The sequence below is a fragment of the Prunus avium genome, chromosome 6 (genome assembly GCF_965620075.1).
Source record: "Prunus avium chromosome 6, drPruAviu1.hap1.1, whole genome shotgun sequence".
Lineage (NCBI taxonomy): Eukaryota > Viridiplantae > Streptophyta > Magnoliopsida > Rosales > Rosaceae > Prunus > Prunus avium.
The window spans coordinates 4,483,827-4,509,327 of NC_142289.1; the positions used below are offsets into that span (position 1 = coordinate 4,483,827).

Below are 25,501 nucleotides of genomic sequence, written 5' to 3' on the forward strand. Positions count from 1 at the left end.
TCTCTTAGATCTATTTGATGCATCCTTAAATTGCGATGAATACCAAACTACATGGATTAAAACACTATAATTCCTCGACAAAAATGTATTTGATTGATAACATCTGTTGGGAATTATGAACCAAGAAGACAATCTCATAGACTAGTAGTGTCGGATAAGCAATAAACAATATTAGGAATATATATTGCATGAGATATATATATAGATAATACGAAATATAATTGTAGCAGGGGTGGAAGAGCATCACGTGAAGCCCCAATAATATTCTTCAATTTATATATCAATAATTTTGTTTTGGATAGATTCAAATTCAATTTATAATTTTGTGATGCGTGAGGGGCATGGCTGGCTCATGAGGATATTCCCGGCCCCAACTAGTTTGAACCTCAATAATTCAGATCGATGATGACATATATATATCAGAAAAATATAAATTAATTGTGATCGAGCATTAGGCAATATGCATGATGGATGATGCATCCTTGAATTCAAATGGATCTTCTTTCTTTAACAGTTGATGCAAGAAAGAAACTGCCACATGATCATATATGGTTCTCTTTTGTTCTAATATCGACAACCAGTAGAGCCTATAGATGGGGCCACATGATCATATGCTTCTGTTTCCCAGTTGTTTCCTTGCTCAGCCAAATGAATTTTTAGGGCAAAAGAGATGATCGCTGAGATTCTTTTTAGAATGTACCAATAATTTAACAGAGCGACGCCAATGTGATATGTGCTATTTTTGTCTTCTCAATTGACAAAGACACACGAGAGTAAAAGAGCAAGTTATTGCCTTTAACCATTTCCATTTGTATTAAGGAAAATACTTTTCCTTAATTTGACTAGAATCGATCACTTTATGACAAAGTAAGAAAAAGTACAATTCACTTATATATATATATATATATATAGTTTGCTCTGCAAATAAATATATGGATCATATTCTCCTCTCTGTGCAAGTGCAGTTGAACGTACAGTATGGTGTGTTGCACGTTGAGGGCAAGCCTTGAATTATAAACCGGATGAATCAAATATATATGGGGCCAGACCAGAATCAGAGAGCCAACTCATTAAAGTGGAGTATGAAGCAGTGAGATTGAAGCTATAGCTATAGCCAGCTACCATTCATTCAAATCACAGCCTCACCCAACTAACCCTTCATTTCCTGCTCTGGTCCACTCAATTTTACCCACTTCACATGGCAACTAACAAATATTTATCATCCATGGCCATGGATGGACCCACTGCATACTGCAGCCTTCAAGGCTTTCACATCCCAACCTTTTCACATGTAATCAGTGAAAGGTGATAATGAAATCAACCTGGGAATTGGCCCTACATTTTAACTCGGGCATCATATATATGAATTAATCTTCTCAATTAGATGGGATAATCTTGTTTATTTATTTATTTTATACAAGCGATACTATATAGGAGGATTCTAATATGTGACATCGGGTGCATCAGTAATTGTTCTTTGTAAACCATATCGACCGCACATATATATATATATATATATATATATATATATATATATATATATATATAATAGAACACATACCTTTTGGTCTTTGTTGAAACATCAAGAATTAATGTACAAGAGCTTGTTCTCTTCAATTTGATTCCTCACACACTCATTCTAATGTAGGTCGCGTTATTGTTTGAGAAGTGGCACTTGTATTTATATGAATCTACCTAAGAGTTTTGTCCATAAAAAAACTCACAAGCAGTCCTTATTGCATTAGATTAATAAAACCCTAATCAACATTAAATTTCTTGGTATTGCACTAATAACACACTTAGACAATGACTAAAAGAATAGGCTGCAACTAAGCTCCTAATCGACACAAATTCTCAATACTCATATGATTAGAAGACCACAATAAGTGGTTCAAGACAATACAATGTCTAAGAGCATTCACAATCATGCTCTCTATTTTTAAGTTAAAATATAGCTAAAAACATATAAAAGTTATTTTCGGAAGGAGGTGGTTTAGAAAGCCCATTGTGGATGCTCTAAATCTAATACTCTTAACCACTTAAGCTACAAGTCTTTACATATAGAATAATTCTCTATAAACTAGTTGTGGTGTTTAAAGATTTGTCGCGCTCTCTCTCACACACACCCATATCAAAAAAGAGATAATGCATAAAGAATATAAAGTCATATATCTTTCAACGCAAGGAATATGAAATTAATCAGGGATGCATATTAAGGCCACTGCTTGAAAATACTTAATGCATACGTCTTCCACGAATTTTGTTGGGATTGAGAAAGCGACCACTTAATGAAGCCAACACCGCATAGGGTTTGAATTATTTGATATGCGAATGCGATGAGATGAGATTTGTTAAAGAAGTGAATATTTGTTAAAATAGGAAACCCTTAAGACTTTTATTTGTTAAAAAAGGAAATCCTCACGACTTCTTCTTGCAGCCTTTTTTGTTTGTTGAAAATATTCAACAAAACCGAGTGAGTTAATTACCAACAAATACTGAAAAACCTCCCTTTTTTTATTTTTTATTTTTTACACGACTTCTTTGGCTACATTAGTCTTTTGATATCATAACTAGTACAAGTTCACTTAAATTCACATTTTTTAATTCGAAAAAAGAGGAAAAATAAAAGTTGAACCATTATCATGTATTCAATGTAGTTTAAGAACTGAAAAGACATGGTTTTATAGTTTTCTAGCTGCCAAATTTGAACACGAACAAATTAATAAGAAAAAATAAATAAATCAGATTTTAACAAAGTTACAAAGATTAAAATAGAATTAAGGCTAAACTATAAAAATTAGAATTAAACTCATAAGAAATTGTAGGAATGAAAAGTAATTTAATTCCAGTGAAATAAGGATAGTGTTTTTTTGGTTGTTGGAGGAAATGGTAAAACTTATCTGTAAACCTTAATATTTATTTCGTTTTTCGTTTTTTTGGTTACTACATCTACACCTGAATATCTATTTCTAATTATTATTCTTTTTTTTGTTCCTTTACGATACCAAGCAAAAAACGAATAGTTTGATACTTTCCGTAAAGCTGGGCGGGATACACTCTTGAATTTTTCGCCGTTGGATAAATCGCGACGACTCTCTGATTCACGCAACAAATCAGAAATCAAACAAGAAACCACCCGGAAGCACCGTAAGAAGCCCGACCCGACCTCAAATAGCAGTACAAAGAAGAAGTTGTCGCCAAAAAAAAAAACCTGGACACGTGGGTGGTCACAAGTGGTTGCCACATCAGACCTGAATAAGAGATACAACGTGGCGTTGCCTGGTAAAATGGAACCACCAGCCACTTTAAATAGCTTCCAAAGACTCGATGCCAGAGAGAATTACCTGTTCAATTATTTCAGCTTCACATTCAAAAACACACTTTTCGCCTCTCCCTCTCTCTCTCCCTCAAAGCAGCAATCCAATTGCTTTCTTCAACCGCCGATCCGTTTCGAATCCAAACGAAACGTTGTTGAGATTTTAGAGGCCTGCCCTCCAAACGCCAAAGATTCCTCGATTTCAGTAATGCGAGGAGTTGAGATTTTCTCTTAGGGCCTCGCTCGATTTGGGATCGATGCCGGAGATCGAGGTAGTCGCCGGAGCCGGCGACGACTCCGGTGAGTCATCCTCCTCCCCTCCGACCGAAGTGAACTTGTTCGGTAAGTACGAGCTCGGAAGGCTCCTCGGGCACGGCGCATTCGCGAAGGTGTACCACGCGCGGAACGTGGACACGGGGCAGAGTGTGGCCATCAAGGCCGTGAGCAAGCAGAAGGTGCTCAAGGGCGGGTTTACGGCGCACGTTAAGCGGGAAATCTCTATCATGCGCCGGCTGCGCCACCCCCACATCGTTAAGCTGTACGAGGTGTTAGCCACAAAAACTAAGATCTACTTCATTATGGAGTTCGCCAAAGGTGGCGAGCTCTTCGCCAAAATCTCCAAGGGCCGGTTCAGCGAAGATCTCAGCCGCCGGTATTTCCAGCAGCTGATCTCTGCCGTCGGATATTGCCATTCCCGCGGAGTATTTCACCGCGACTTGAAGCCCGAGAATTTGCTGCTGGACGAGAACTGGAATTTGAAGGTTTCGGACTTCGGGCTCAGCGCCGTGACGGAGCAGGTCCGACCCGATGGGCTGCTCCACACGCTATGCGGGACCCCTGCCTACGTGGCTCCCGAAGTTCTCGCGAAGAAAGGATACGAAGGTGCGAAGGTGGATATCTGGTCATGCGGCATCATCTTGTTCGTTTTGAACTCGGGTTATTTGCCGTTCAACGACCAGAATCTCATGGTGATGTATCGGAAGATTTATAAGGGCGATTTTCGGTTCCCAAGATGGACGTCACCCGATCTGAGAAGACTGATTTCTCGCCTTCTGGACACGAACCCCGAGACGAGGATCACCGTAGATGAGATTCTGAAGGACCCTTGGTTCGGGAAAGGATACGAGGAGATCAAGTTTCACTTCGAGGACTTCGAGTTGAAGGACTTGAGAGACGGGGACAACGACACGTCGTTGAACGCTTTCGATTTGATCTCATTCTCGTCCGGGTTTGATATCTCCGGTTTGTTCAGCAAGTCCGAAATCTCGGACTGCGGGGAGCGGTTCGTATCGGCGGAGACGCCGGAGACGATAATCGAGAAAGTGGAGGAGATAGCGAAGGCGGAGAACGTGGCGGTCATGGAAAAGAAGAGTTGGGGTGCGAAATTGGCGGGCGAGAATGGTAATTTCGTGGTGATGATTGGGATTTACCGGCTAACGGAAAAGCTGGTGGTGGTTGAGTTGAATTTGAGGCAAAGAGAAAGTGAATGTAGCCAGCGAATATGGAAAGATAAGCTGAGGCCGCAGCTCAGCTGTTTGATATACCGACCGGAAGAGGACGTCGCCGGTAATTAAAAGCACCCAGAAGAGAACAAGCTCGGGAATATGGGGCGTGCGTCCATAATATAATATTTGAGGTACATTATAATTGGATGATACATTGTCGGAGAAAAATAGAGGAACAGTAAAATGCCAGTGTCCGGGTTCTTTTGTAATTTGTTTTTTCCCGGAATTTCAAGTCTCAAAAGAGACATAGGGAAGTTCCTCATCTTCTTGACCCAACAAAAAAATAAGGAAAAAAAGGAAGAAAAAAAGTCCTACATATTCTTAACCCAAGGAAAAAAAAAAATGTTCCTCACTGATATTGTTGTGTATATATGATTTTCTTTATGTATTTTTTGTTTAAATAAATAAAGTGATTAAAATTTAGGATGCAAAGGTTATATTATATGTTCTTGTACTATTCTGTGGCAGACTGGCGCACTCAGTTCCCAACTCAATCCAATGGTCGGTGGTACGGAGTATCATAAAAAGGCGAAAAAGATAAGGACAGAAAAATGTTGTATTAGAGCTAAACTTTACTTTTTTATCTTTTCCTACAATGGTTAAGTACATGAACTCATATGTCAAAATTATCTGGTTAGTTTAATTTGGAAGATACTATATATATTAAGTAGTGGGACAGGCCAGATTATCTTTCCTTTTTGGGCAGATTATATATTAAGAAGATTCAACGAGTTTTTCTACAAATTTATAATGTAAGTTCATTTGGTTGATGAACGTAAAGAAAATCAGATAGTTGTTGCGTGAAAGTCTATCTCTTTTCCTCATAAATTGAATATCATCCATCAATCTATCCCTTTTCCCTACCAATATCCACGAGAGTCCCATCGGCAACCCAAAAGGCAATACGTGGGCATTCATGTATAACATGTCATCTCATTAAATTAAACATCAATGTGATGTGGGATTGTGTGGATACATGATACATAGCTTCACTTTTCTTCTCAAGACTCAAATCTCATTAATTCATGGGAAGCTTCCTATTCCAATTCTTATACCTACTCTAGCTACACAAACACGTGAAATTCAAACTTGAGAAATCAATCAAATTAAGAGCTAACGTTTATAATTTGGGGTTAGGGTTTAAAATCCAACCCAATCCAGTCTATTTCACACCACACCACACACGAATCTCTAAGCTTATATTACTTATAGTACTTAGGGTTTTTTTTTTCTTTTTTCCGGGTAGCCTTGTTTATTGCAAAGGATAGAATTTAAAAGGTGTGAACCTTTATGTGTGTTTTTTTGGTGACTTTCAAATCCAAATGGAGGCGTGGAGTTGCAAGTTGCAACAACATGGGGTAGTGAAGAGTGAAGAAGGATAATCCAGCATCATGAGTTGAAATTGTTAATTTATACTTTTATTATAGCAAATGGTCCACCATGCAATTATGCATTTGCATGATTGAGTATAATTGCCCTTCAAGCATCAGTATTACGTAAATATCACATAAATAATAGTCATCTCTGTATTGACTCGGAGTTGCTGATACAATATACCTATTTAATACAGTTTAAGGTATTCTATTTGTTTATTTTTATGTATTGACTAAATGTATATATTGTTTATGTTTTTAGTGTTATTAAAAATTAATGAGTTTTAATTTCAACATATCAAAAAAGCAAACAAAATCCCAAATCCACATGATTAATAAATTCATGATAAGGACAGGTTTGTATTGTCCTCAATCAAAAGCAACAGAGAAAAATAAATAACTTTGGCTGGGGTCAGTCAAGACAAATGCAGGACCACAGTATTAATATGTGGTCATATCATCTATATAGACCGCGTTTCAATTGGGAGATCCTTCAAATAAGCTTATTTGAAGGACATCATTGTTTCACTAATTTAAACTGTCTATTTTCCAGATATTCATTCAAAGATCATATGGACAAAAAATTACTTGAATCAAATATCATTTGATCACTTAATTGAATTATTGAAATTTTAATACTTTCTTGAAGCACTGTATTCATTGATTTTGTAGATCACAATTAGATGTCGAAATGGTTTCTGATTTGTCTAATTATTTAAGATATACAATCCCTTACGCAATATGAGATTCCTCTGGTGGACAAGGCCCCTAATTATGCAACAATAAGCTCTAATATATTATCTATAAATTGATGATTTTAAAGTCAATTTTCATTTATAACCATGCTCATTTCTATGATTAATCCCAATTGTTAATTAATATATTGTTAATTAATATCTATTAAAATAAATCAAATCCCAATTCTATGATTAATCCCACTTTAAAAAAAAAAATCCATGATTAACAAATGCAGATAAGTGCAGGTTTGTATTGTTCTCAATATTTTTTTTTTAATTTTAAAGAATTAATTTTGGCTAGGGTCAAGTCAAGACTCGAAATAAAATACCGAACCATACCATATGTACACCTCCATAATTCCAAAACTTACACTACCCCCGCCCCCTTCCCCGCAATAATGTGACTCCTTTTATGGACAATGCCCCAAAACCCAGAATAATCATGTTCTATATTGGCTTAATTAGTTGGCAATTGTTGTTGATACCTTTCCAAGGGGGAAGACCAACACAATGCTCCCACGCTTCGCAAGTTATGTACACTCTCTCTCTCTCTCTCTCTCTCTCTCTCTCTCTCTCTTACGACTCTTTTTTCTCTCACGCATAAGTCATAACGTTGTTGAGCTTCTAAGATAAAAAAGATATATGGTGTGGGACAAAAGTTATAGTGCACGCAACATTAGGTAGGGCAAGCTTCAATTTCAGTCATTTAATTATACAATCAAAATAATTGATCAAAACAACAGTTACAAAATTAATCTAAGAAACTAGAACAAGTGTAAGCTTCAACAGTTACAAAATTCTCAACTCCTTTGTCAGACTGTTAACCTCGAATTTTTAGGGTTAGGCATTGTTTCGGATTTTTTATATTTTAGTTTAGGACCGGCCCCTACACGTGACGTAAGGAGATTGGTGGTGGATAAACCATTTTGATTAAATCTTGCCATGCTAATATTTTTGTGTAAGTTGAATTACGCACATGAGATCTTTTTGTGATTAGAGTCTAAAGACTATAAGACCTTGCACTTTGCCAGTCTTAATTACATTTAGCTAGCCCTAATCTCTCATCAGAGCTTTACCAATGTGGTTTATGGACTTGCAGGCTGAAACCCAATTCATTTGCAATCCAGAAGGACTATGACCCATATTTAAAAGGCTTAAAAGTATAAGCCCATGAATGCAAAAAAACATGGGCTAGCCTTAGGGTTGGACAAGCCCACAAGGCAAAGAAGAGCTTTCTTGTATCTAGAATATTCTTTGAATAGTTGACCTCAAGAAAAGAAGGAAACATTTTCAAAATCAACGTACATAACAAGGACATTGAGCTTGGTCAAAGAAAATAAATTAGTCTCTGGACAGACCTTGACCAATTCATTTTCACCATCGGGTCGGGTTGGCTTGCTTGTTTCAAAGCATGGCTGAACCTTTGTCAGACTGTATTGGCCGGCTTAGGCAGCTTATAGTATCTAAAATCTATATTGGGATTTTTCTTGTTCTTGGTTTGGGTGTAGTGGGTTTTAATTTGATATTATATTAACGAACAAGTTACAAGTTGAGTTGCACGATTTGATTAACTATACCTTCTCCTTTTGTTTAATTCAGGAGATGCCAATATAGAAGAAGATAATTAGGCACTAGGAGAAGAGTAATCAAAACTTAAAACCAATATATTTCTTGTTAAATATTATTAACGTTTGAGATCATGCCCCATATATATATATATTATTCAGGAGATGCCAATATAGAAGAAGATAATTAGGCACTGGGACAAGAGTAATCAAAACTTAAAACCAATATATTTCTTGTTAAATATTATTAAAGTTTGAGATCATGCCCCCATATATATATATATATTATCTCTCATAGTTGATTAACTATGACTTGTTGCTTACTTGCCTTTCTTTTCGCTAAACGGTAAGTTTAAGGAATCACGCCTCATAAAGAGGTTATGTGGCGGCGACCAACACTCTTTCTATAAATACTTAACAACAAATTTATTATTCGCATGAACTTTAAAATAATTATCACTAAAAAGGAAAATAAATAATATCTTTTAATATACGTGATTCAATAGAAAATTATGATCATGAAGCTGGAAAATTCTTAAGCAGACAATTAGTTTATATTTTAAAGCACAATATTACCATAAACTCGCGCTAAGATGATCGTTAATATGTGCCCCAAGAGTTTTGCTTTATCCTTAAAAACTGCCATAATTCCACATTTTAGTCAAAATCTGAGCTCCTTGGTGTGACTAGGGAGGGACCATCCACTGTGCTTTGATTATTCTGCATCCCTTTGGCAAACATATGTGGATTATGCAATGCAAATTTTTGACTTGAACGAAGGTAGTTAATTTGGCATGTAAAAAGTGCCCCTACTAATATTCCTCTTAATTTTGCTTATTTAAAGCTCCAATTTTTAATTGCTTTCAAGCCATTTAGCTAGAGATAATGATTTGGATTAGGCATTATGAATCCTCTTAAGAAATTCATATTCCTATTGACACCTTACAGCCCTCCATTCGCTTACCGCAGACTCAGAGTCCTTTACCAAACCGACCATTTCAAACACGGTACGCCTCACTCCTTAAAAAACCGGCCCAACCGGGCGGTCCAGTGCTTGCTTATATAATTTGTTTTCCTTACATTCTCACATTTTCTTCTCCATCTCTCTTATCTTTTTCTCCTTCTCCCTCATCGTAGTTTCTTTTCGCTGTTACCAACGAAAACGATAAAACGAGCTTCACGGCCGGTGCGACCCGAATCCAAATCCGGACCTTCAAAGCGGCGGCTCCAATTAAGCTTCGAAAATTGGGCCCTCATTCCGATAACTTATCGTCGACATGAACTTCGAATCTGTAAGTATCCGAATCGCTCAACCCATTTGATTGACGTGCAGCTCAGAGTCTTTAAAACCCTAAAATTGATTCATTTTTCGAGCTTTTTTGGTGCTCCTGCGGTTGTTCAACCATTAATGGCGGATTATCTTTTTCCCTGTTTTTGCATTTGTTGAAGGGGTTCGAGATTTTAGTGCTGTTAGGGTTCTTGGGACGCTAAGAAAATTGGTTCTTGCTATTCGATTTTAGCGGCATATTAGGGCTACGGTTTCCGATTGGGAGCATTGCTTGGGAAGTTTTCTGTGTGATTCCTAGGGTTTTAATTGTTCGAATTCGAGACGGGGAAGATAGGCGTATGCTAGAGGATAATGTGTATACTTTGTGTGATTCAGAAGTGGTCTCGCCGGGTCGCTACAATGCTTCCTTGGTTAGTTATTCCATTAATAGGACTATGGGCTCTCTCTCAGCTTCTACCACCAGCTTTTCGATTTGAGATAACTTCGCCCAGACTCGCTTGTGTTTTTGTGCTATTGGTTACTCTCTTCTGGTATGAGATTTTGATGCCTCAGCTTTCGGCTTGGCGGGGGCGGAGGAATGCAAGGCTTAGGGAGAGGAAGAGGTTTGAGGCAATAGAATTGCAAAAGCTGAGGAAAACAGCAACCAGGCGGTGTCGGAACTGCTTGACTCCGTATAGGGATCAGAATCCTGGTGGTGGTCGATTTATGTGTTCGTATTGTGGACATATATCAAAAAGACCGGTTCTTGACTTACCTGTGCTACCGGGGATGGGACTTTCGAATTCCGGGATTATCAAGGAATTAGTTGGAAAAGGTGGAAAAATATTGAATGGTAAGGTGTGGTCTGAAAATGGGTGGATGTGTGGCCAAGATTGGTTGGAGAATGGCAATTGGGTCAGTGGTTCTATTGCAGGGAAGTCTGGCTATTGGAGGAAGGACGGGAGCAGTGTTTTTGGAGGGGATGAGAATTGTTTGGCTGAGAAGTCTTATTCAGGTGTTGTTATTTTTGCATGCAAGCTACTGACGTCTTTTTTCTTGAGTGTTCGATGGCTTTGGAGAAAGGTTTTTAGGATTAGTGCATCAGGGGAAGATGATGCATCTGATGAGCATAAAGGTATGTTGGCCAAGAGGGGCGAAAATGGGACCAACTTGAATGAGAGTAGAGGAGAAAAAGCTCGCAGAAAAGCTGAAGAGAAGAGACAGGCTAGGATAGAGAAGGAGCTTTTAGAGGAGGAAGAGAGAAAGCAGAGGGAGGAAGTTGCAAGGTTGGTGGAGGAACGTAGGAGACTTAGGGATGAGAAAAAGGAAGCAGAAAGAGATCGTGGGAAAACATCACCACCTGCGAGGGAGAAAGATAACAAGAAGGAAGCAGAAAAGAAACGGCAGGAAAGAAGGAAAGAGAAAGACAAGGGTTCTAGCAAGAGCAATTCTGATGTAGAAGAGCTGGAAAAGAGAGCAGGTAAGGAAAGTGAACGGAATCGGGACTTTGACAAGAAGAGTGACATTGATCGCCGGGAACATCTGAAATCCGGGGTAGATTTTCTGAAGGGACAAAGCACAGAGACGGCCCATAGTATAAAATATGCATCTGCAACCAATTTTGATAGGGGAAATGCTGGATCCAGGTACCTGGACCGTATGAGGGGTACAATTTTTAATTCTTCAAAGGCATTTAGCGGAGGTAGTTTCTTTGGAAAGGGTGCTAATACTACAGTGACAAATGAAACCAAATCTAGCATTTCTGTAGATCATGTCCATAGTCATGCCCATAAGAGGGATTTATGTCCACCTGACCGTGTAGCTGCGAGACCTCTTATGAATGGAGATGATAAGAGTATCCACCGCCCTGTAAGTTTCTTGCTTTATACCTCATTTTTATATACCTTTTCATCTCACTGCTTAAATATGTTATTCAGTACCCTACCTAAGTTCTAAGGTAGGGATTATGCAATTATAATTTTCATGGAAAATATAGATAATTATATCTCATGGAAGTTATAGATAATTATAGTTTTCATTGAAATTATAGATATTGATGATGCACTTGAGTTTGTTGATTATGCCATGTATCTAAAAGGTTAGCCTTGACTTTCTGAGCATTTACCAATGTGATTATATGAACTTCAACAGTTCTACAACTTACACAGATTGAGGCTCAATTTCTGCTTCCTTTACTAGGCAATCTTATTCCTACACTTGCGCTGTTGGAACTTTCAAGCCAATAAGCTACAGAGTGAAACATTAGTTTCAAGTTTCGTTGCCTCATTAATGATTATGATGCATACTATAACACCGTGTAGGTGAAGTAAATACATGTTATAATGTGATCCATTGAATGCAGGTTAACTCAGAACCACAGCCAGGGACTGCACCTAAAAAATCATGGCAGCAATTGTTTACTCGGTCTTCGTCTGTGCCTTCATCCTCAAGTGCAAATGTAATAAGTAGGCCAAATTCAAAGTTCCAAACAGAAGTTCCTCAATTATCTGGTCAGTCCTTGTCAATGCAATCATTTGATAATCCAATCAATTTTGGGCTGCCATCACCATTCACTCTATCTACTACCTATCCAAAAGAATCCTCTACCAGTTTAGGTTTTTCCCCTGCAATTGAACCCATGTTCCCTCGCATTGGAGAAGGGCATCATGAACTTATACCTGAGGAGCCAGAGCTTTTTGAAGACCCATGTTACGTTCCCGATCCAGTATCCTTGCTTGGGCCCGTTTCTGAGTCACTTGATAATTTTCAATTGGACATGGGTGCTGGCTTTGTGAAAGATATGGGATTGGAGAGGCCTCGCACATTGAAGAATGGATCTGCTTCTTCTGAAGTCAACAAGCCATCTCCTATTGAGTCACCGATGTCACGAGAAAAGCATAATAATTCCAATCGCTTCCCAAGTACCCCAAAGGCTCAGGATATGCATGCTTTACCCCTAGATGATGCAAATGCAAATGATAAGGGAACATGGCAAATGTGGAACAGTTGTCCTCTTGGTCAGGAAGGTCTAGGTTTTGCAGGTGGCCCACCGAGCTGGCTTCTACCTCCAGAACTGAACAGATCTAACAAGGATGATCTTATGCACCCTTCGTCCCAGAAACCAATGGTGTCACTTTTTGCAACAGAAGATCAGGGTATTTCTGGCTCTCATTCTCCTCAGTCTCGGAGCATCTTTCTTGGTAATGGCCAGAATGGCGGAGCTTTTAGCCCTGTTACTGGTTCCAGTGATCATGATCCTTGGTCACAGAAAGCGTTTTTTCCACCATTGTCAACTGCTGAAAACCATTATCCTCTCAAACCTCCAGACGAAACTACTAAGAATGATCTGATTTTTGGGAGTCCCAGAAGATCTACCACCAACCATCCATTTGAGATGTCTCCAGCAAATTGTTGGTCCAAGTAAGTGCATCATACTCATCCTCTGTATTTGTAACTGCTGGTTTCTAAAAGTTGCTCGTTATGTCATTCATAAAGCTTTTGTAGATTATTTATGGTGGCTTTGCTGTTACCTTGTAAAATGGTGAGGTGTAGAGGTTAGGAATATTTGTTCTTGCCTGAAGCAAAGAATGTCAACTAGAAACAAATAGTGAATCAGGAAGGGCAAATGGAAAAAAAGGCGTACACCCCCTTTTTTTTGGTCGAAATCACTTCATCAAAACAACAAGAACAGGATACGAAGCATCAAGCCGAGGCTTGCAAAATAAGACGACCTACATCAGGATAGAAGAAACTAAACTCAACCAAGTTTAGATACAGATATTCTCATCCCAGCCACAAAAATCATTTAGAGGACAAACTAGGAGGACAAGGCAGCCCATCCGAGACAAGAACCCGACCAGAGCCTATACCCCTTAATGCAGCATAATCCAGTATAACACTTGGATGGACGTCGGGGTCCTAATGTGCTAAATAAGGGTTTGGCTGTGAACGGTGTATAGCTTGATGTTGTAGTTGATAGATGGTTGTTGTGGAAGTAATTTATTGTTTAAATGGCTTGTATCTTTGTTTTCAGTATTTTCCAACTTCTCATGGGATGAATTTGAGTTTTACCATGTCATGGGCTGAAGGTGGTAAGGGGTTTTCATGGATACCATAGGCCAAAGCCTAAAGATGTAACTCAATTAAAGTTGTCTGTGGTTACCCCAAAATATTCGTTGGCCAGTATAAGCATTTATTCTTTTGAATGGTTGCACTCCTAGTAGATTGGTGCAAGCTTATAACCGAGTCATGGGGTTCTGTGATTTGTTTGGATTTTTTTGTGGTGTTTAATGTTAAATAGATTGATTGTTTGAAAATGGTTTCGAGTGCAACTTGGATGATGGTGATCTAATTCTTGTTTGGCTTTTGTATTTGTTGACAGAAAGGAATGGGATGAATGCGCAGCAGTGCAGGGCACAGGGGAAGGTGTTGGAAAGCCATCTGTGTTGAGGCCTCATATCAGGGGACTATATCCCACCCCAGATGTACAGTCGCTTTGGTGATTTAATTGAAAACAGAAAAAATGAGAAAGATTATGAGGTACTTCAAAAAAAAAAACCAAGAAAAGAACAGACCTCCTGTACTAGTGAGTGGCAAATAGCCTCTTTTGGGTGGAGAGTTTAGAATACTGGACACATTGTATCTTCCTGCTCTTCTTTATAAGGGAGATTGATGTTTACTTACATTAGCGTTGGATAGGAATACCCGGGACATGCATGCATTTATGATCAGGTAACGGCTACGTGTCACTATTCCGATTCAACTAGTTTCTTTTGTTTCTTTGGAGAAAGGGTGGGAAGGCAGAAGGGGGTGTTTCTTCTTCTATGGAGATTTCTAAATTTTGCACAATGGTTGCTTTGCCCTTCCCTCCTCCCTCTTTGTCAAACTGTGAATGGGTGTCTTGTAACATACTAAGGGAACCTGTTTAGAGAAGTAAACAACGCAACTAATTAATCCAGATTAATCTTTTCTCTTCATATTTTTGTATTTTACTGAGAATGGTAAAATGGTGTTAAGAATCTGAAACATGCTGAGGTGGAGGTAAGATGGCCATCGATGATGCAGTCTTTTTGGGTGCCTTTCTGTTGACTACTTGGTCGAAAAGGATAATGCATGTTGCAGGGCTCTGCTTGGTCTCATATGTTGTGAAGCAGATCCTAGAACCTCATGTTTCTAGTTCCATCCATCCTACTCCGCTGTCCTGTTAGGCTACTGCCCGTATGGTTGAAACTCTCAACTGTTCCTATGTTATATGCTCGTACATTTTGGCTGACAGTTGATACCTCTCATGTTCCATAAATTACCGAAACTCTGGTTCCAATGGCCATCTTAATAGTATTTTACTTGGAACTATCTCTACACGTCTTGATGTTGGTATCAAATTTGAAAGAGGATTATCTAAGAATCCAAGAGAACGATTATCACACAACATCCGAATAGCAAACACAATGAGAACATGATTAAACTAATAGATATTTATAAAAATACCCAATCCTAGACATGTATTTATAAAAATACCCAAGCACTATTTAAACATAGAAACATACCCAAAATGGGTTTTTGGTATGTGTGTAATGATGGGTTTTGGGTATGTTTATAAATGAGTTTTGAGTGTGTGTAATGATGAGTTTTGGGTATGTTTATAAAGTGTTTTGGGTATGTTTATAAAGTGTTTTGGGTATGTTTATAAAGTGTTTTGGGTGTTGGGTATTTTTATAATTTCAGCCCTCATTTTGGGTATTTTAGTGAAACTCCCTTAAACTAAACACAAAGATGAGGAAGCTGATGTCCATGAGAAGCTGATGTCCATGAGAAGCAAGAGCATTGGCCACTATACGAAAGATATGCCGAATGAAATTAACAATAGATCCAAAATTGTTTATGCCCGAGGGGGACTATGGGATTGTCATTGATTCAGGCTCTCAATATTCTCTGTTCATTAAGGAAGCTTACCAGACCTTGAGCAACAAACAAGTGCCACAATTTTACCCTTCTCTAGATTGCAATCCAAATGCAAAATCACATTGCAAATTAATTTAGAGTTTTTCTATTTAAACTCTACACTTTTTTTTTTCTTCACTAATACTTAAATTATTAAGCTCTTAAGTTTTATTATTGTGTAAAAAAGACAAAAAAGGTCATCCAACTTAATACTTAACCCCAGTACATCTATATACACACCTAGGGATGACAATGAGTCAAATTGGGGGTGAGTATGTCATTCACATCCCCATCCCCGTTAAGCTTTTTTCCCCCATCTCCGCCTTCATCTCTGCAATATTCATATCGGGGATTCCCCATCCCCACCTTCGTTGAGGAATGGGTTCCCCTATCTGCCCCATTACCGAAGAAAAAACCAATATAAAATTACTTTATTGAAAGAAAAAATAAATAGAATTAGGGCAAGATAATGAATATATATAATATATCTGTATAAGACAATATAAGAATGTTTACATATTGACTAGAACTTAACTAAATATATAAGTGTTTTGGCTTAAGATTTGTATAAATTATATAAATATATAGTATAATAATAGAAAATATAAAATTTAGTGGGTACAATCACTTTAATATCATATATATATATATATATTCTAAACAGGGAAGGTTTGAGTCGATAATTAAAATACCATCCCCGCCACATCCCGACACCATACACAAAAAATTCCACATACCTGTTTTTTATCCTTCATACCCGACCCATTAAGTTCAAATCCTCGCATAGTGTAACTAAAACGCATTGCATCAACGCCTCATCTTACAAAACATTAGTAGTAAGCCAACGATCTCCTCAAATTCCTATAATTTACTTCTTGGGTTCATAATCTCTTATGTTATGTTCTAATCATATGGGTGGGCTGATGTACACAAATTTGGCAGAAGAGACACCACCACTGCAAATTATTTACGGAGAATAAAATCCACAACTGACTATTATGTAGAAGTAATGTAGTGGAGTTTGTTGTTTGTTTATAATCTTAGATTTCATCCTTTCTCATTTTGATGTATTTACAAGGATATAATGAGATTTTTACTATGGATACTTTGTGTGTTCGGATAAGAAGAAGCCTTGAATTAGGAGTACTAGATGTAGGTTTTGTTAGAGTCATATAGCTCAATTGGATTTCCAACTTGGCAATCAATATTCAACTTAGCAACCAATATATTTTTTAATGGTGGTTAATATAACCAACCAAAGTGAATGAGTTGATGATTGGTGTTAAAAAAAGAATAAGCAACTAAACCATGGATATTGCTATTTAAACTTTTTCTAAAATATTTGAAACAAAAATATAAAAAATGTATAAAATAGAAAAAAATTGGAAAAAAAAAGTTTCCGACCTGCCGGATTCGAACCAGCGACCTAAGGATGCCTGCCAGGCTTTTACCAACTACAGTCCTCCGCTCTACCAACTGAGCTAAGGTCGGTTCTTGTTAAAGCCACTATCATTTACATACTTACTCGCTACGAAAGCATTTTTATTGAAGCCCAAAAAAATGGCGGCAGTTGGCCCCTTACGATTCTTTACGTTGCTTGGCTTACGTTATTCTCTAAACGCGTCAAACGTTGTTGAAACAAATCCGTCCAACACTCGGTAACCCCAAAACCTCTATTAATTCGATTTCCCAATCCAGTTTGCATTAGGAGAAGACATACTGCCCTTTAAATATCCGTAAGCCACAATCACAATCACATCTCTCTCTACCTCACTCTGGCAAGGGCAACTAGTGTTGGTGTGTAAATTCAAGAAAACAAGAACAAAGGCAAGAAAGAATGTGTCCGCTGAGGTTCATACTCGTCTTCTTATCTGCCATAGTGGCAGGATTCTTCGTCATGAGGAATCTCACATTCAACCCCGACCTCGAAAACTTGTTCCTCTCAGATTCTGCTTCTACTTCTGATCAGCTTCAAGATCAATCTACATCCCCCTCCTTCTCATCCAAGGCTGTATCTGCCGCTGCATCAGGATTCTGGACGTTCATTGACATGGCAAGTGGACGCTACCTTTGGAGGACTTTCGTGTCTTCTTCTTCTTCTTCCACATCTTGATTGGTTTTAGTTGTTGTTGCAGCTCTCATCGGTTGTATTTGATTTGCTTGCTGTACTTACATGATGTGTATTTTCTTTATTCTTGGTTTCCATTAATTGTGTTAGAAATGTACCCACGATTCAATTTAGTATAAAAAGTTTTTTTGTCTTTACGTGAATTTTAATGGAGCTTGAAAGCTTTACACAAATGCACTCACAATACAAAGAGACATGCTCTGCCTACTTCTGTATATATTAAACAAAAAGAACATGCCACTAAAACAGAAACAAATTTGATATATCATCGGTGAGAGTTTAAAACCAAAGGTAATAAAAAATAGTAGTATCCACACTAAATCAAATCAAGTTCAAATTCTTGCATTCATTGTAGTTTGTAATCGCCACAATGATCAATACTTCTCAACAATAAACCAACAAAGTACGTATCATCACATACTACAATTAAATCTACCACCGTTTTTTTTCCCCTTGTTATGAATCCTGAGGTGAGACCAATTGCACAGGGAGTGCCAGAGAAGGCTGTTGCTCTTGCTGCCCTAGTTGGGGTGGCTCTTGTTGCTCTTGTTGTTCCTCCTGCTGCGGCTGCCCTAGTTGTGGCGGCTCTTGTTCTTGCTGCCCTAGTTGTGGTTGTTCTTGCTGCAGCTGCTCCCCTTGCCAAGTCCAAACAATGTCCTTCAGAGCTGGTCTAATATCCTTTTTCATGACCTTCTGATACTCTAATGTATCTCCACTACACTTCTTCACTTCCACCAAATGAAAAAACGGGGTGATCTCAAAGATTTCAGTTTCAATGCCCAACACCCCCTTCCTGCCTTCTGTGGATCCTTCCATTTTCAACAACCCTCCATCCCTCTTCTTTATTTTCAGTCTCAGACGCTTTGCAATGTCCTCCAGCTTAGAGATGATGGTTGGGGCTGTTTTGTTGGATGTAAACCGCACTTCCTTTTTCTGTTCAGTCTGCTCAAACAACCCTGACAAGTCAAAGCCTGCAGAGTAGGAGATGATATCAAAAGCATTCAAGTTAGACGGCTTTGCTAATTCTTGCTTTGACTCCACAGCAGAATTGCCACCTTCGCTAGGTCCAAAAATTGCATCAACATCCAGAGGGGCTGGCTCTTTCACTGGTACTTCAGCAATTACAGGTTTTTGGACCAGGCCCTTCCGAAACCAAGAATTCTGCATAATTTTGGCGATCGATATCCGAGTTTTTGGATTCGGGTCCAAGATCTTTGACAGCAACTTCCGTACCTCCGGAGAAAACCAGTTAGGGAATTTAAAGTCGCCCTTACCAATCTTCCTATACATCTCCATCAGATTTGAATCATGAAACGGAAGATAGCCAGCCAACAGAACATACAATATCACCCCACATGACCAAATGTCAGCTTTGGTACCATCATAGCCCTTCCTGTTTATTACTTCTGGAGCAACATATGCAGGGGTCCCACAGGTTGTATGAAGCAACCCATCTTGGCGCTTAGATTCACCAAGGGCACTCAATCCAAAATCTGAAACCTTCAAATTTTCATTTTCATCCAAAAGTAGGTTTTCTGGTTTCAGATCTCGATGGCAGACGCCTCGACTATGGCAGTAATCGACAGCACTGATCAGCTGTTGAAAATATTTCCTAGCAACATCCTCCTTTAGCTTTCCTTTGGAAACCTTGTTGAAGAGCTCACCACCTTTAACATACTCCATGACAAAGTAAATCTTGGTTTTGCTGGCCATTACCTCATAAAGCTCCACGACATTGGGATGTCTAATTAGTCGCATGACAGAAATTTCTCGCTTAATCTGATCAATCATCCCAACCTTCAAGATCCTTTCTTTATCAATTATCTTAATTGCCACACTCATGCCAGTTTTAAGGTTCCTTGCATGGTGTACCTTGGCAAAGGTTCCTTGGCCTAATAATCTCCCCATTTCATACCGCTGCATCAACACACTCCCTTTGTTTTCCATTTAAGGCTACTATTCTTGTACACAGCAGAAGCTACTTCTACCTGATAGCGTAGTATATAATACAGGAACTATATTCTCAAGAATGTAAAAGTTCAACCATCCTCATAGACATCATGTTTTGATAAGGTGTGGCCCCCTAAATTTCTAGCTGCATTGGGCATTTGAGCATAGAATCTGAATGGACTGTGAGTTTGTTCAGTCTCATCATTGATGAACAAGGGCAGCTCAAACAGAGCTACAACCTCATCAATCAGTAATGGAGAGTTGTCAACTTTGAAGCACATCTTTCAGCATTCCCTGGTTTTCTTATTTGATAACCCCGAGAAAACTGTAGAAGATGAAGTAGATGAAACTTAGGCGGACGAGAAACCAGATAGCAATCAGTTAAAGCTTTCCAACTCCCCAACAAATATATCAGATGAAGACCTGAGAGAATAAAGGAAAGAAATGATCTTTGAGCCTTCACATGCCTAAACTTGGTGCGTGATTCACAATAGAATTTGAAAAAGAATGCATATTATTTGCAATAAATAATAACAATTCTGTCAAGCAAGCTTTAACAGTTCACAATATTGTCAGTTTATGCATCATTCTATTGGCAAGCTATGAACTTCAGCGAGTATTTCTACATCTTCAAAACAGTGTTAGAAAAATCGGCCTAGGCGGCGCCTAGGCGCTAGGCGGCCTGGCCTGGGCGGGTCAAATTTTTTTTTCTTCCTGACTTTAGAAGAGAAACAGGACTTCATAATACGATAAGGAAATTGGAAACCACCTGCCTTACATTTGCTTTAACTTATATCAATTTCCCAGATTCAATTTTCAAGGGAACCAAACAAGAAAATATTGAAAAACAAAAACTGATAACAAACAAAATTTCCTAGTTTTATAGGAGCAATAAAAAGCAGCTAGAATTGAACAAAAGATTTGAACTTTACCTTGAAACTGAAGTAGAAATTCTCTCACAGTTGATGCAGAAGAGAATTGGAACACAATGAGGCGAGAGGTTGGAATGTTTATGGTTTGGTTGAGTTGAGCTTTAATAGGAAAAGCCAAAACCCTATGGCCCTACCTCTAGTGCGCTGTGTACCTCTTCTTTCTGCGCAGCATAACTCGCCAGCGCCAACCAATATTAAAGCTCCTTTGTCTTCTTCAACCCTCCTGAGATGAGATTACAGGAAAGCCACTCGCTTGTTCACATATACAAGACAAAGGTGTCACCTTTTTTATATTAATAAAAAAAAAAAATCAGATTTATATTATTAAATCCCAATAAATATATAAGATTTACTTAAAAATCATAACTTTGTTTGCTAAAGCAAATCCCAGGACCCATGTTTTCAACTTTTGTGTATGCCACTACCTTATATTAAACTCTTTTTAATTGGATGCTAGCTAACTCTTTAATCATTGATTTGCAAGTGGCATCAATTTTAGTAGTCAAATTAATCATAATTCAATTCACCTATACATACTAATAACACTCATAATTTGCTCACCTAATAAAACTCAAAAACTAAGTTTTATTTTCTTGAGAATAATATATTAATATGTGGAAAAAACAAAAAAGATGGGAAGAAAATTCAAACTTGGGTCGGGTGCATGTGTCAAGTGCATGTATAATTGGGTAGGTGGGGCCCCGTGAAGCTTCATGACTCAGCATCTTCCAGTGTCACAGTGTCAAAAAGCAACCAATCAGGAGGCGACAACATGAAAGTAGAATTTTTTTTAATTCTTAAAAATTTGGTATTTAGTAGCACCCCGGGTTTCACCTTCCTCAGGTCACTGGAAGTCCACCCATTTGAATCATCAACTACCATACACGTTTCGCTCACCAACACACTAGGCCACGTAATTTGGTTTGGGCCCACCGTCCCCTTGGAGTGAGTTGCTTGCTGTGTTCCATACAATTTAATCACATAACTACCCTTCTAAATTAGCGGAAGCCAATCTTATAGGGGACGGTGTTTTGGTCATTGTATCATATGTTTTTTATTTTTTGGATCAAGGATTGTATCACTTTTCTTTTCTAAATGAATCCTTGGGAGACTTTTGGGGTCGGAGGTCTCATAAAATGATGATTTAATTTGATAAATTATATGAAGGAGAAGCCACCTAATCTCTTCCCACCTTCAATAAGCATTTCAATTTTATACATGATTGAAGAACAAAAAGTGTTCATGCAATAAATTATTAATCATGAAAAAAAAAAAAAAGGATTGAAATCAAAGTCTAAAATGAGAGGCCATAGCCACAGCCAAACTATGCAAAAAAGATTTAGGATAATGGTCTTTCGAAACCACTTGAAAAACATGTGGGTATTGGAAATAGACCAGCCAGGGAAGCTTCATGAAACCAACAAAATTCCTACCAATTTTTCTTATTAATTTATCTTGCAAAGGAAGAAAGAGCTAAGCATGTACTCGGCTTCGTTCAAACCTTCTAGTCTCTCTCACGCTTACTTGGACTTAGGGTCAGTTTGAGATTGCTGTCACTATTTTAAAAAATTGCTTATGATGTGTTTTGAAAATAATGAGGTGTAATGTAAAACAATTTCATGTTTGGTAGACAATATATTTAAAGTGTTGTTAGTATAAAAAGCATGTCAAAACTGTTTGGTAAATTTTAATATAAAATTACTGTAATTGTGGATAATGACTAAAATGGACATGATATTGGTAAATTTCAGTATAAAACTATTGTAATTGTTGATAATGACTAAAACGGGCATGATGTTGAAATTGTTATCTGCTAACTATGTGGAGGTAGAGATGATAGTGGCGGAGGTGGTGGTAATAGTGGTGATGGTGATGGAGGTGGAGATAAGATGGTGTTGGTAGACGATATCATTTTTAAAAATTAATGATGGTATTATCGAATTGAAAAAATTCAATAAATGCTATTCTTTGCTTCTTGTTAAAGTAGCTTTCAAAAGCAACCTATATGCTGCTTTTAAAAGTTGCTGTGAAGAGGCCATTACTTTTAAAATAATCAGTATATTTTATTTTTATCAAACACCTTAAACTGCTTAACTTTAAAGTGAAATCGATTTTTGGGCAAAAAAAGCAAATCCCAAACAAAACCTTAAAGGGTTAGCTCGAGCACGGCACAAATTTAGCCTGATTAAATAAAGTCTGGCACGACCCGATATGTATCTTTAAACGGGCCGTGCAGAGATAATTCTGACTAATGGGCCGGCCCCAGCCCGAGGTCCATCATAGGCCATGCTTAACTTCGAGTTTGGCTCTTAGCTCCAACCTCTCTTTTTCTTGTTTGAATAATGGCTTGTGATCTGCCCACTAAATAGCCAGCAAAATAGTAAAAATTATTCACACAAGTTAGTCACATACTGACAATATTTATGCTGAAAAATTTCACATGCTCTGTGAAAAATTGAGAATTTCCAAAATTATCAGAGAGAACAAAAATAATAACTTTTTTTTGTGTGGACATTTTCCGAAAGCCCTTGTTGCATACATACAAGCCCATCTTTCCTACAGTTAAAAGTGAAGGTCATAAAACAACATTACTCTCTGAGATGTCCACCAAATAAAAATCAGAAACACAAAGACGTACCCTTTCCTTAATTGTGCATTTCTCACTCAAAACTCTTGGATTTCATATAAAACATTTCTCAGATTCCAAACAAATAAAGTTAAACTCAGGAGGAAAACAATGGGTTTGAATATTTTGCCTATCCCAGCAAGTCCTTCCAAATTGGGTCCACTGAATCAAATCAAAGATGAATTTTGTTGTTTCTGGTTTATAAAGTAATTGAGCTTTGTGAATGCAATAATACAGATTTGTTTTGGAAAATTAATTTCGTTAACCAAGAATTTTCACAATATTATGCGAACCATGAATTTCGTTATCCTCTTTTGTAATATTTTCTATTTGGCATCCAGCCTGATATGAACCAAAATAAAGATTGCATAGTCTTAAAATCAAATGGCAAAAGTAATTAATATTGCACAACTAAGGAAATTCGAATCCAACCTTATCATATTTCCAAATTTTAAAAGCAAAAACAGACAAAGGGCTCATCTTGAAGCTCTAATTATTTCTTTATATTTATTTAGCATATATCACTCCTAAAAGAAGTCTATAAGAAAATAATGCCTCAACTTGAAGTTTCATTCCACGCTTACAGTAAGATATATCAAAAGGTACGAAGGCGTTTGCGCCTTTCTCTAATACCACGTGATCGTTTCCGGAAGTATATATGTCCTTTTGAATAGAATAACGGTCACATGCCTCGTACTATCCTGGATAATCGATTAGGGCAACTACTTTTCGAATGAGGGATTGGTGTACTTAAAATCTGTTTAATAAATAAATAAATAAATAAATAAAATAAGTAACCAATCCAATTATTCAAACAAATGAAACGCTAAAAGAATAAATTATAAGAGGGATAAAGAACCAATCCATTTCTTTTCCATAGATTTCTTCACATTGGAACAGCAAGCATACAAAAAGACTAAATTCCAATGACCAGAAGTTTGCTCATTCCAATAGACATTTTTAAGCAACAAACAAGTGCCACACTTTTAACCTTCTCTAGATTGTTGCAATAAGCCTAAATCCAAATTCAAAATCAATTTATAGAGCATTTACCCTATCCTGCATTAATTTTCTTGCATATATGGATATTTAAGAAGATTTATGGGCTTTTATATACCTGTTGGACAATTTAACCCCAATATTTAAAGTTGAGGCTCTTTTGGTATGAATTAATTCCTTATTAAGTCCTTCGAGATGCTGAATTAGGGGGTTGAGTATTTGTTGTTTAAGACGCAATTCTCTCCATGTCAAATCAACACGTGTTGTGTTTGGTCATTGGAGATGTTGTAACTATTTTGGCACTTTTGTGGCCTTGTACTATATGTTTCATCAATAATAACTACTATCAATTTTTCTCCATAAACACCAAAAATCACGAGTCAATATCAATGTTACATGAGAAAGATAAAATAGCTAAATTGTTGTCCGAATCAGATTCTCTCCTTGTATTTACTTAATCATTTTTTAATAAATTATATACGTAATCTTTTTCAAATCTTCACATTGAGGATTTTCCATATATAAAAGGTTCATTTTACGTCCACGAATAATTAAATTGCAAAATAATGGAAAATGCAAAAGGTCATTTAAGGCCACGTTTGATGCAAAAGTGTCTTTTGGACGTCCATCCAGATCCAGCTTTAACAGTTTGTGCAGCCCACAACATGCACTTTGTGGTGCACTCTGCTCAATCCTTTGCGCCAAAAAAAAAGGATAACAATTGTTGTGTTTAATTAATAGTCATTAAGTTTGGTTGGATCAAAATTTCTCCAGTAGAAATGATCATTTTCCACATGTGAATTAACTTTCTTGGTTGGATTTGAGAAGCTGGACACCAAGAAAAACAGTGTCAGTTCAATTGCATATTAATATTTGTATTCTAATAGGAGGGTTAGTTACCAAGAAATTCCCATTAGCATATTATGGTTCCACTAATCACGAACCATAATGACGAATTAGAAAATGTACATTTCACTATTGTGAGCGGTAATCTTTTTAGACCTTGACTTTATCTTTTTTGGTTTCCCAAGGTATCCCCGCGCGACTGCGGAGACTAAATCCCTCGAGGTATGGTCAGACGCAAAGCGGGGACCTCTCCCAACAGAGTCTGCTCTATTCGCAAGCGCCTGAGATCGAACCCAGGACCTCTTGTTTAAAGGATC

General features: G+C 37.6%; 3 protein-coding genes and 1 non-coding gene across 6 annotated transcripts; 2 read left to right on the top strand and 2 right to left on the bottom strand.

The window, feature by feature from the left end:
• Positions 1–3,319: 3,319 nt before the first annotated feature.
• Positions 3,320–5,263, top strand: LOC110768399 (serine/threonine protein kinase 1). Its single transcript, XM_021972132.2, has one exon. The coding sequence runs from the start codon at positions 3,574–3,576 to the stop codon at positions 4,888–4,890; it is 1,317 nt and encodes a 438-aa protein (XP_021827824.1). The 5' UTR covers positions 3,320–3,573; the 3' UTR covers positions 4,891–5,263.
• Positions 5,264–9,579: 4,316 nt separating this feature from the next.
• Positions 9,580–14,739, top strand: LOC110768385 (uncharacterized). 3 transcript variants are annotated; one of them, XM_088255411.1, is made up of 4 exons: positions 9,580–9,788; positions 9,946–11,632; positions 12,126–13,183; positions 14,149–14,739. In XM_088255411.1, exons 2-4 carry the CDS (start codon positions 10,136–10,138, stop codon positions 14,210–14,212), a joined length of 2,619 nt encoding a protein of 872 aa, XP_088111537.1. In that variant the 5' UTR covers positions 9,580–9,788; positions 9,946–10,135; the 3' UTR covers positions 14,213–14,739. The 3 variants fall into 3 exon arrangements, with proteins under 3 accessions (XP_088111537.1, XP_021827802.1, XP_021827801.1); XM_021972110.2 differs by having other exon boundaries at positions 9,581–9,788; positions 14,145–14,739; XM_021972109.2 differs by having other exon boundaries at positions 9,581–11,632; positions 14,145–14,739.
• Positions 14,740–17,101: 2,362 nt separating this feature from the next.
• TRNAY-GUA (transfer RNA tyrosine (anticodon GUA)) lies at positions 17,102–17,194 on the bottom strand. Its single transcript has 2 exons — positions 17,158–17,194; positions 17,102–17,137 (listed from the first exon to the last, which is right to left on the bottom strand). It is a non-coding gene; the product is annotated as a tRNA-Tyr (tRNA).
• Positions 17,195–18,123: 929 nt separating this feature from the next.
• Positions 18,124–20,948, bottom strand: LOC110768386 (CBL-interacting protein kinase 2). Its single transcript, XM_021972112.2, has 2 exons — positions 20,714–20,948; positions 18,124–20,204 (listed from the first exon to the last, which is right to left on the bottom strand). The coding sequence occupies exon 2, from the start codon at positions 19,776–19,778 to the stop codon at positions 18,288–18,290; it is 1,491 nt and encodes a 496-aa protein (XP_021827804.2). The 5' UTR covers positions 19,779–20,204; positions 20,714–20,948; the 3' UTR covers positions 18,124–18,287.
• Positions 20,949–25,501: the final 4,553 nt, after the last annotated feature.

Coding starts and splice junctions, on each gene's coding strand:
- LOC110768399 (XM_021972132.2), top strand. CDS start 3,574: ATGCCGGAGATCGAGGTAGTCGCCGGAGCCGGCGACGACTCCGGTGAG.
- LOC110768385 (XM_021972109.2), top strand. CDS start 10,136: ATGTGTATACTTTGTGTGATTCAGAAGTGGTCTCGCCGGGTCGCTACA. Junction 11,633..12,125: donor ATAAGAGTATCCACCGCCCT/GTAAGTTTCTTG, acceptor CATTGAATGCAG/GTTAACTCAGAACCACAGCC. Junction 13,184..14,144: donor CCAGCAAATTGTTGGTCCAA/GTAAGTGCATCA, acceptor ATTTGTTGACAG/AAAGGAATGGGATGAATGCG.
- LOC110768386 (XM_021972112.2), bottom strand. CDS start 19,778: ATGGAAAACAAAGGGAGTGTGTTGATGCAGCGGTATGAAATGGGGAGA.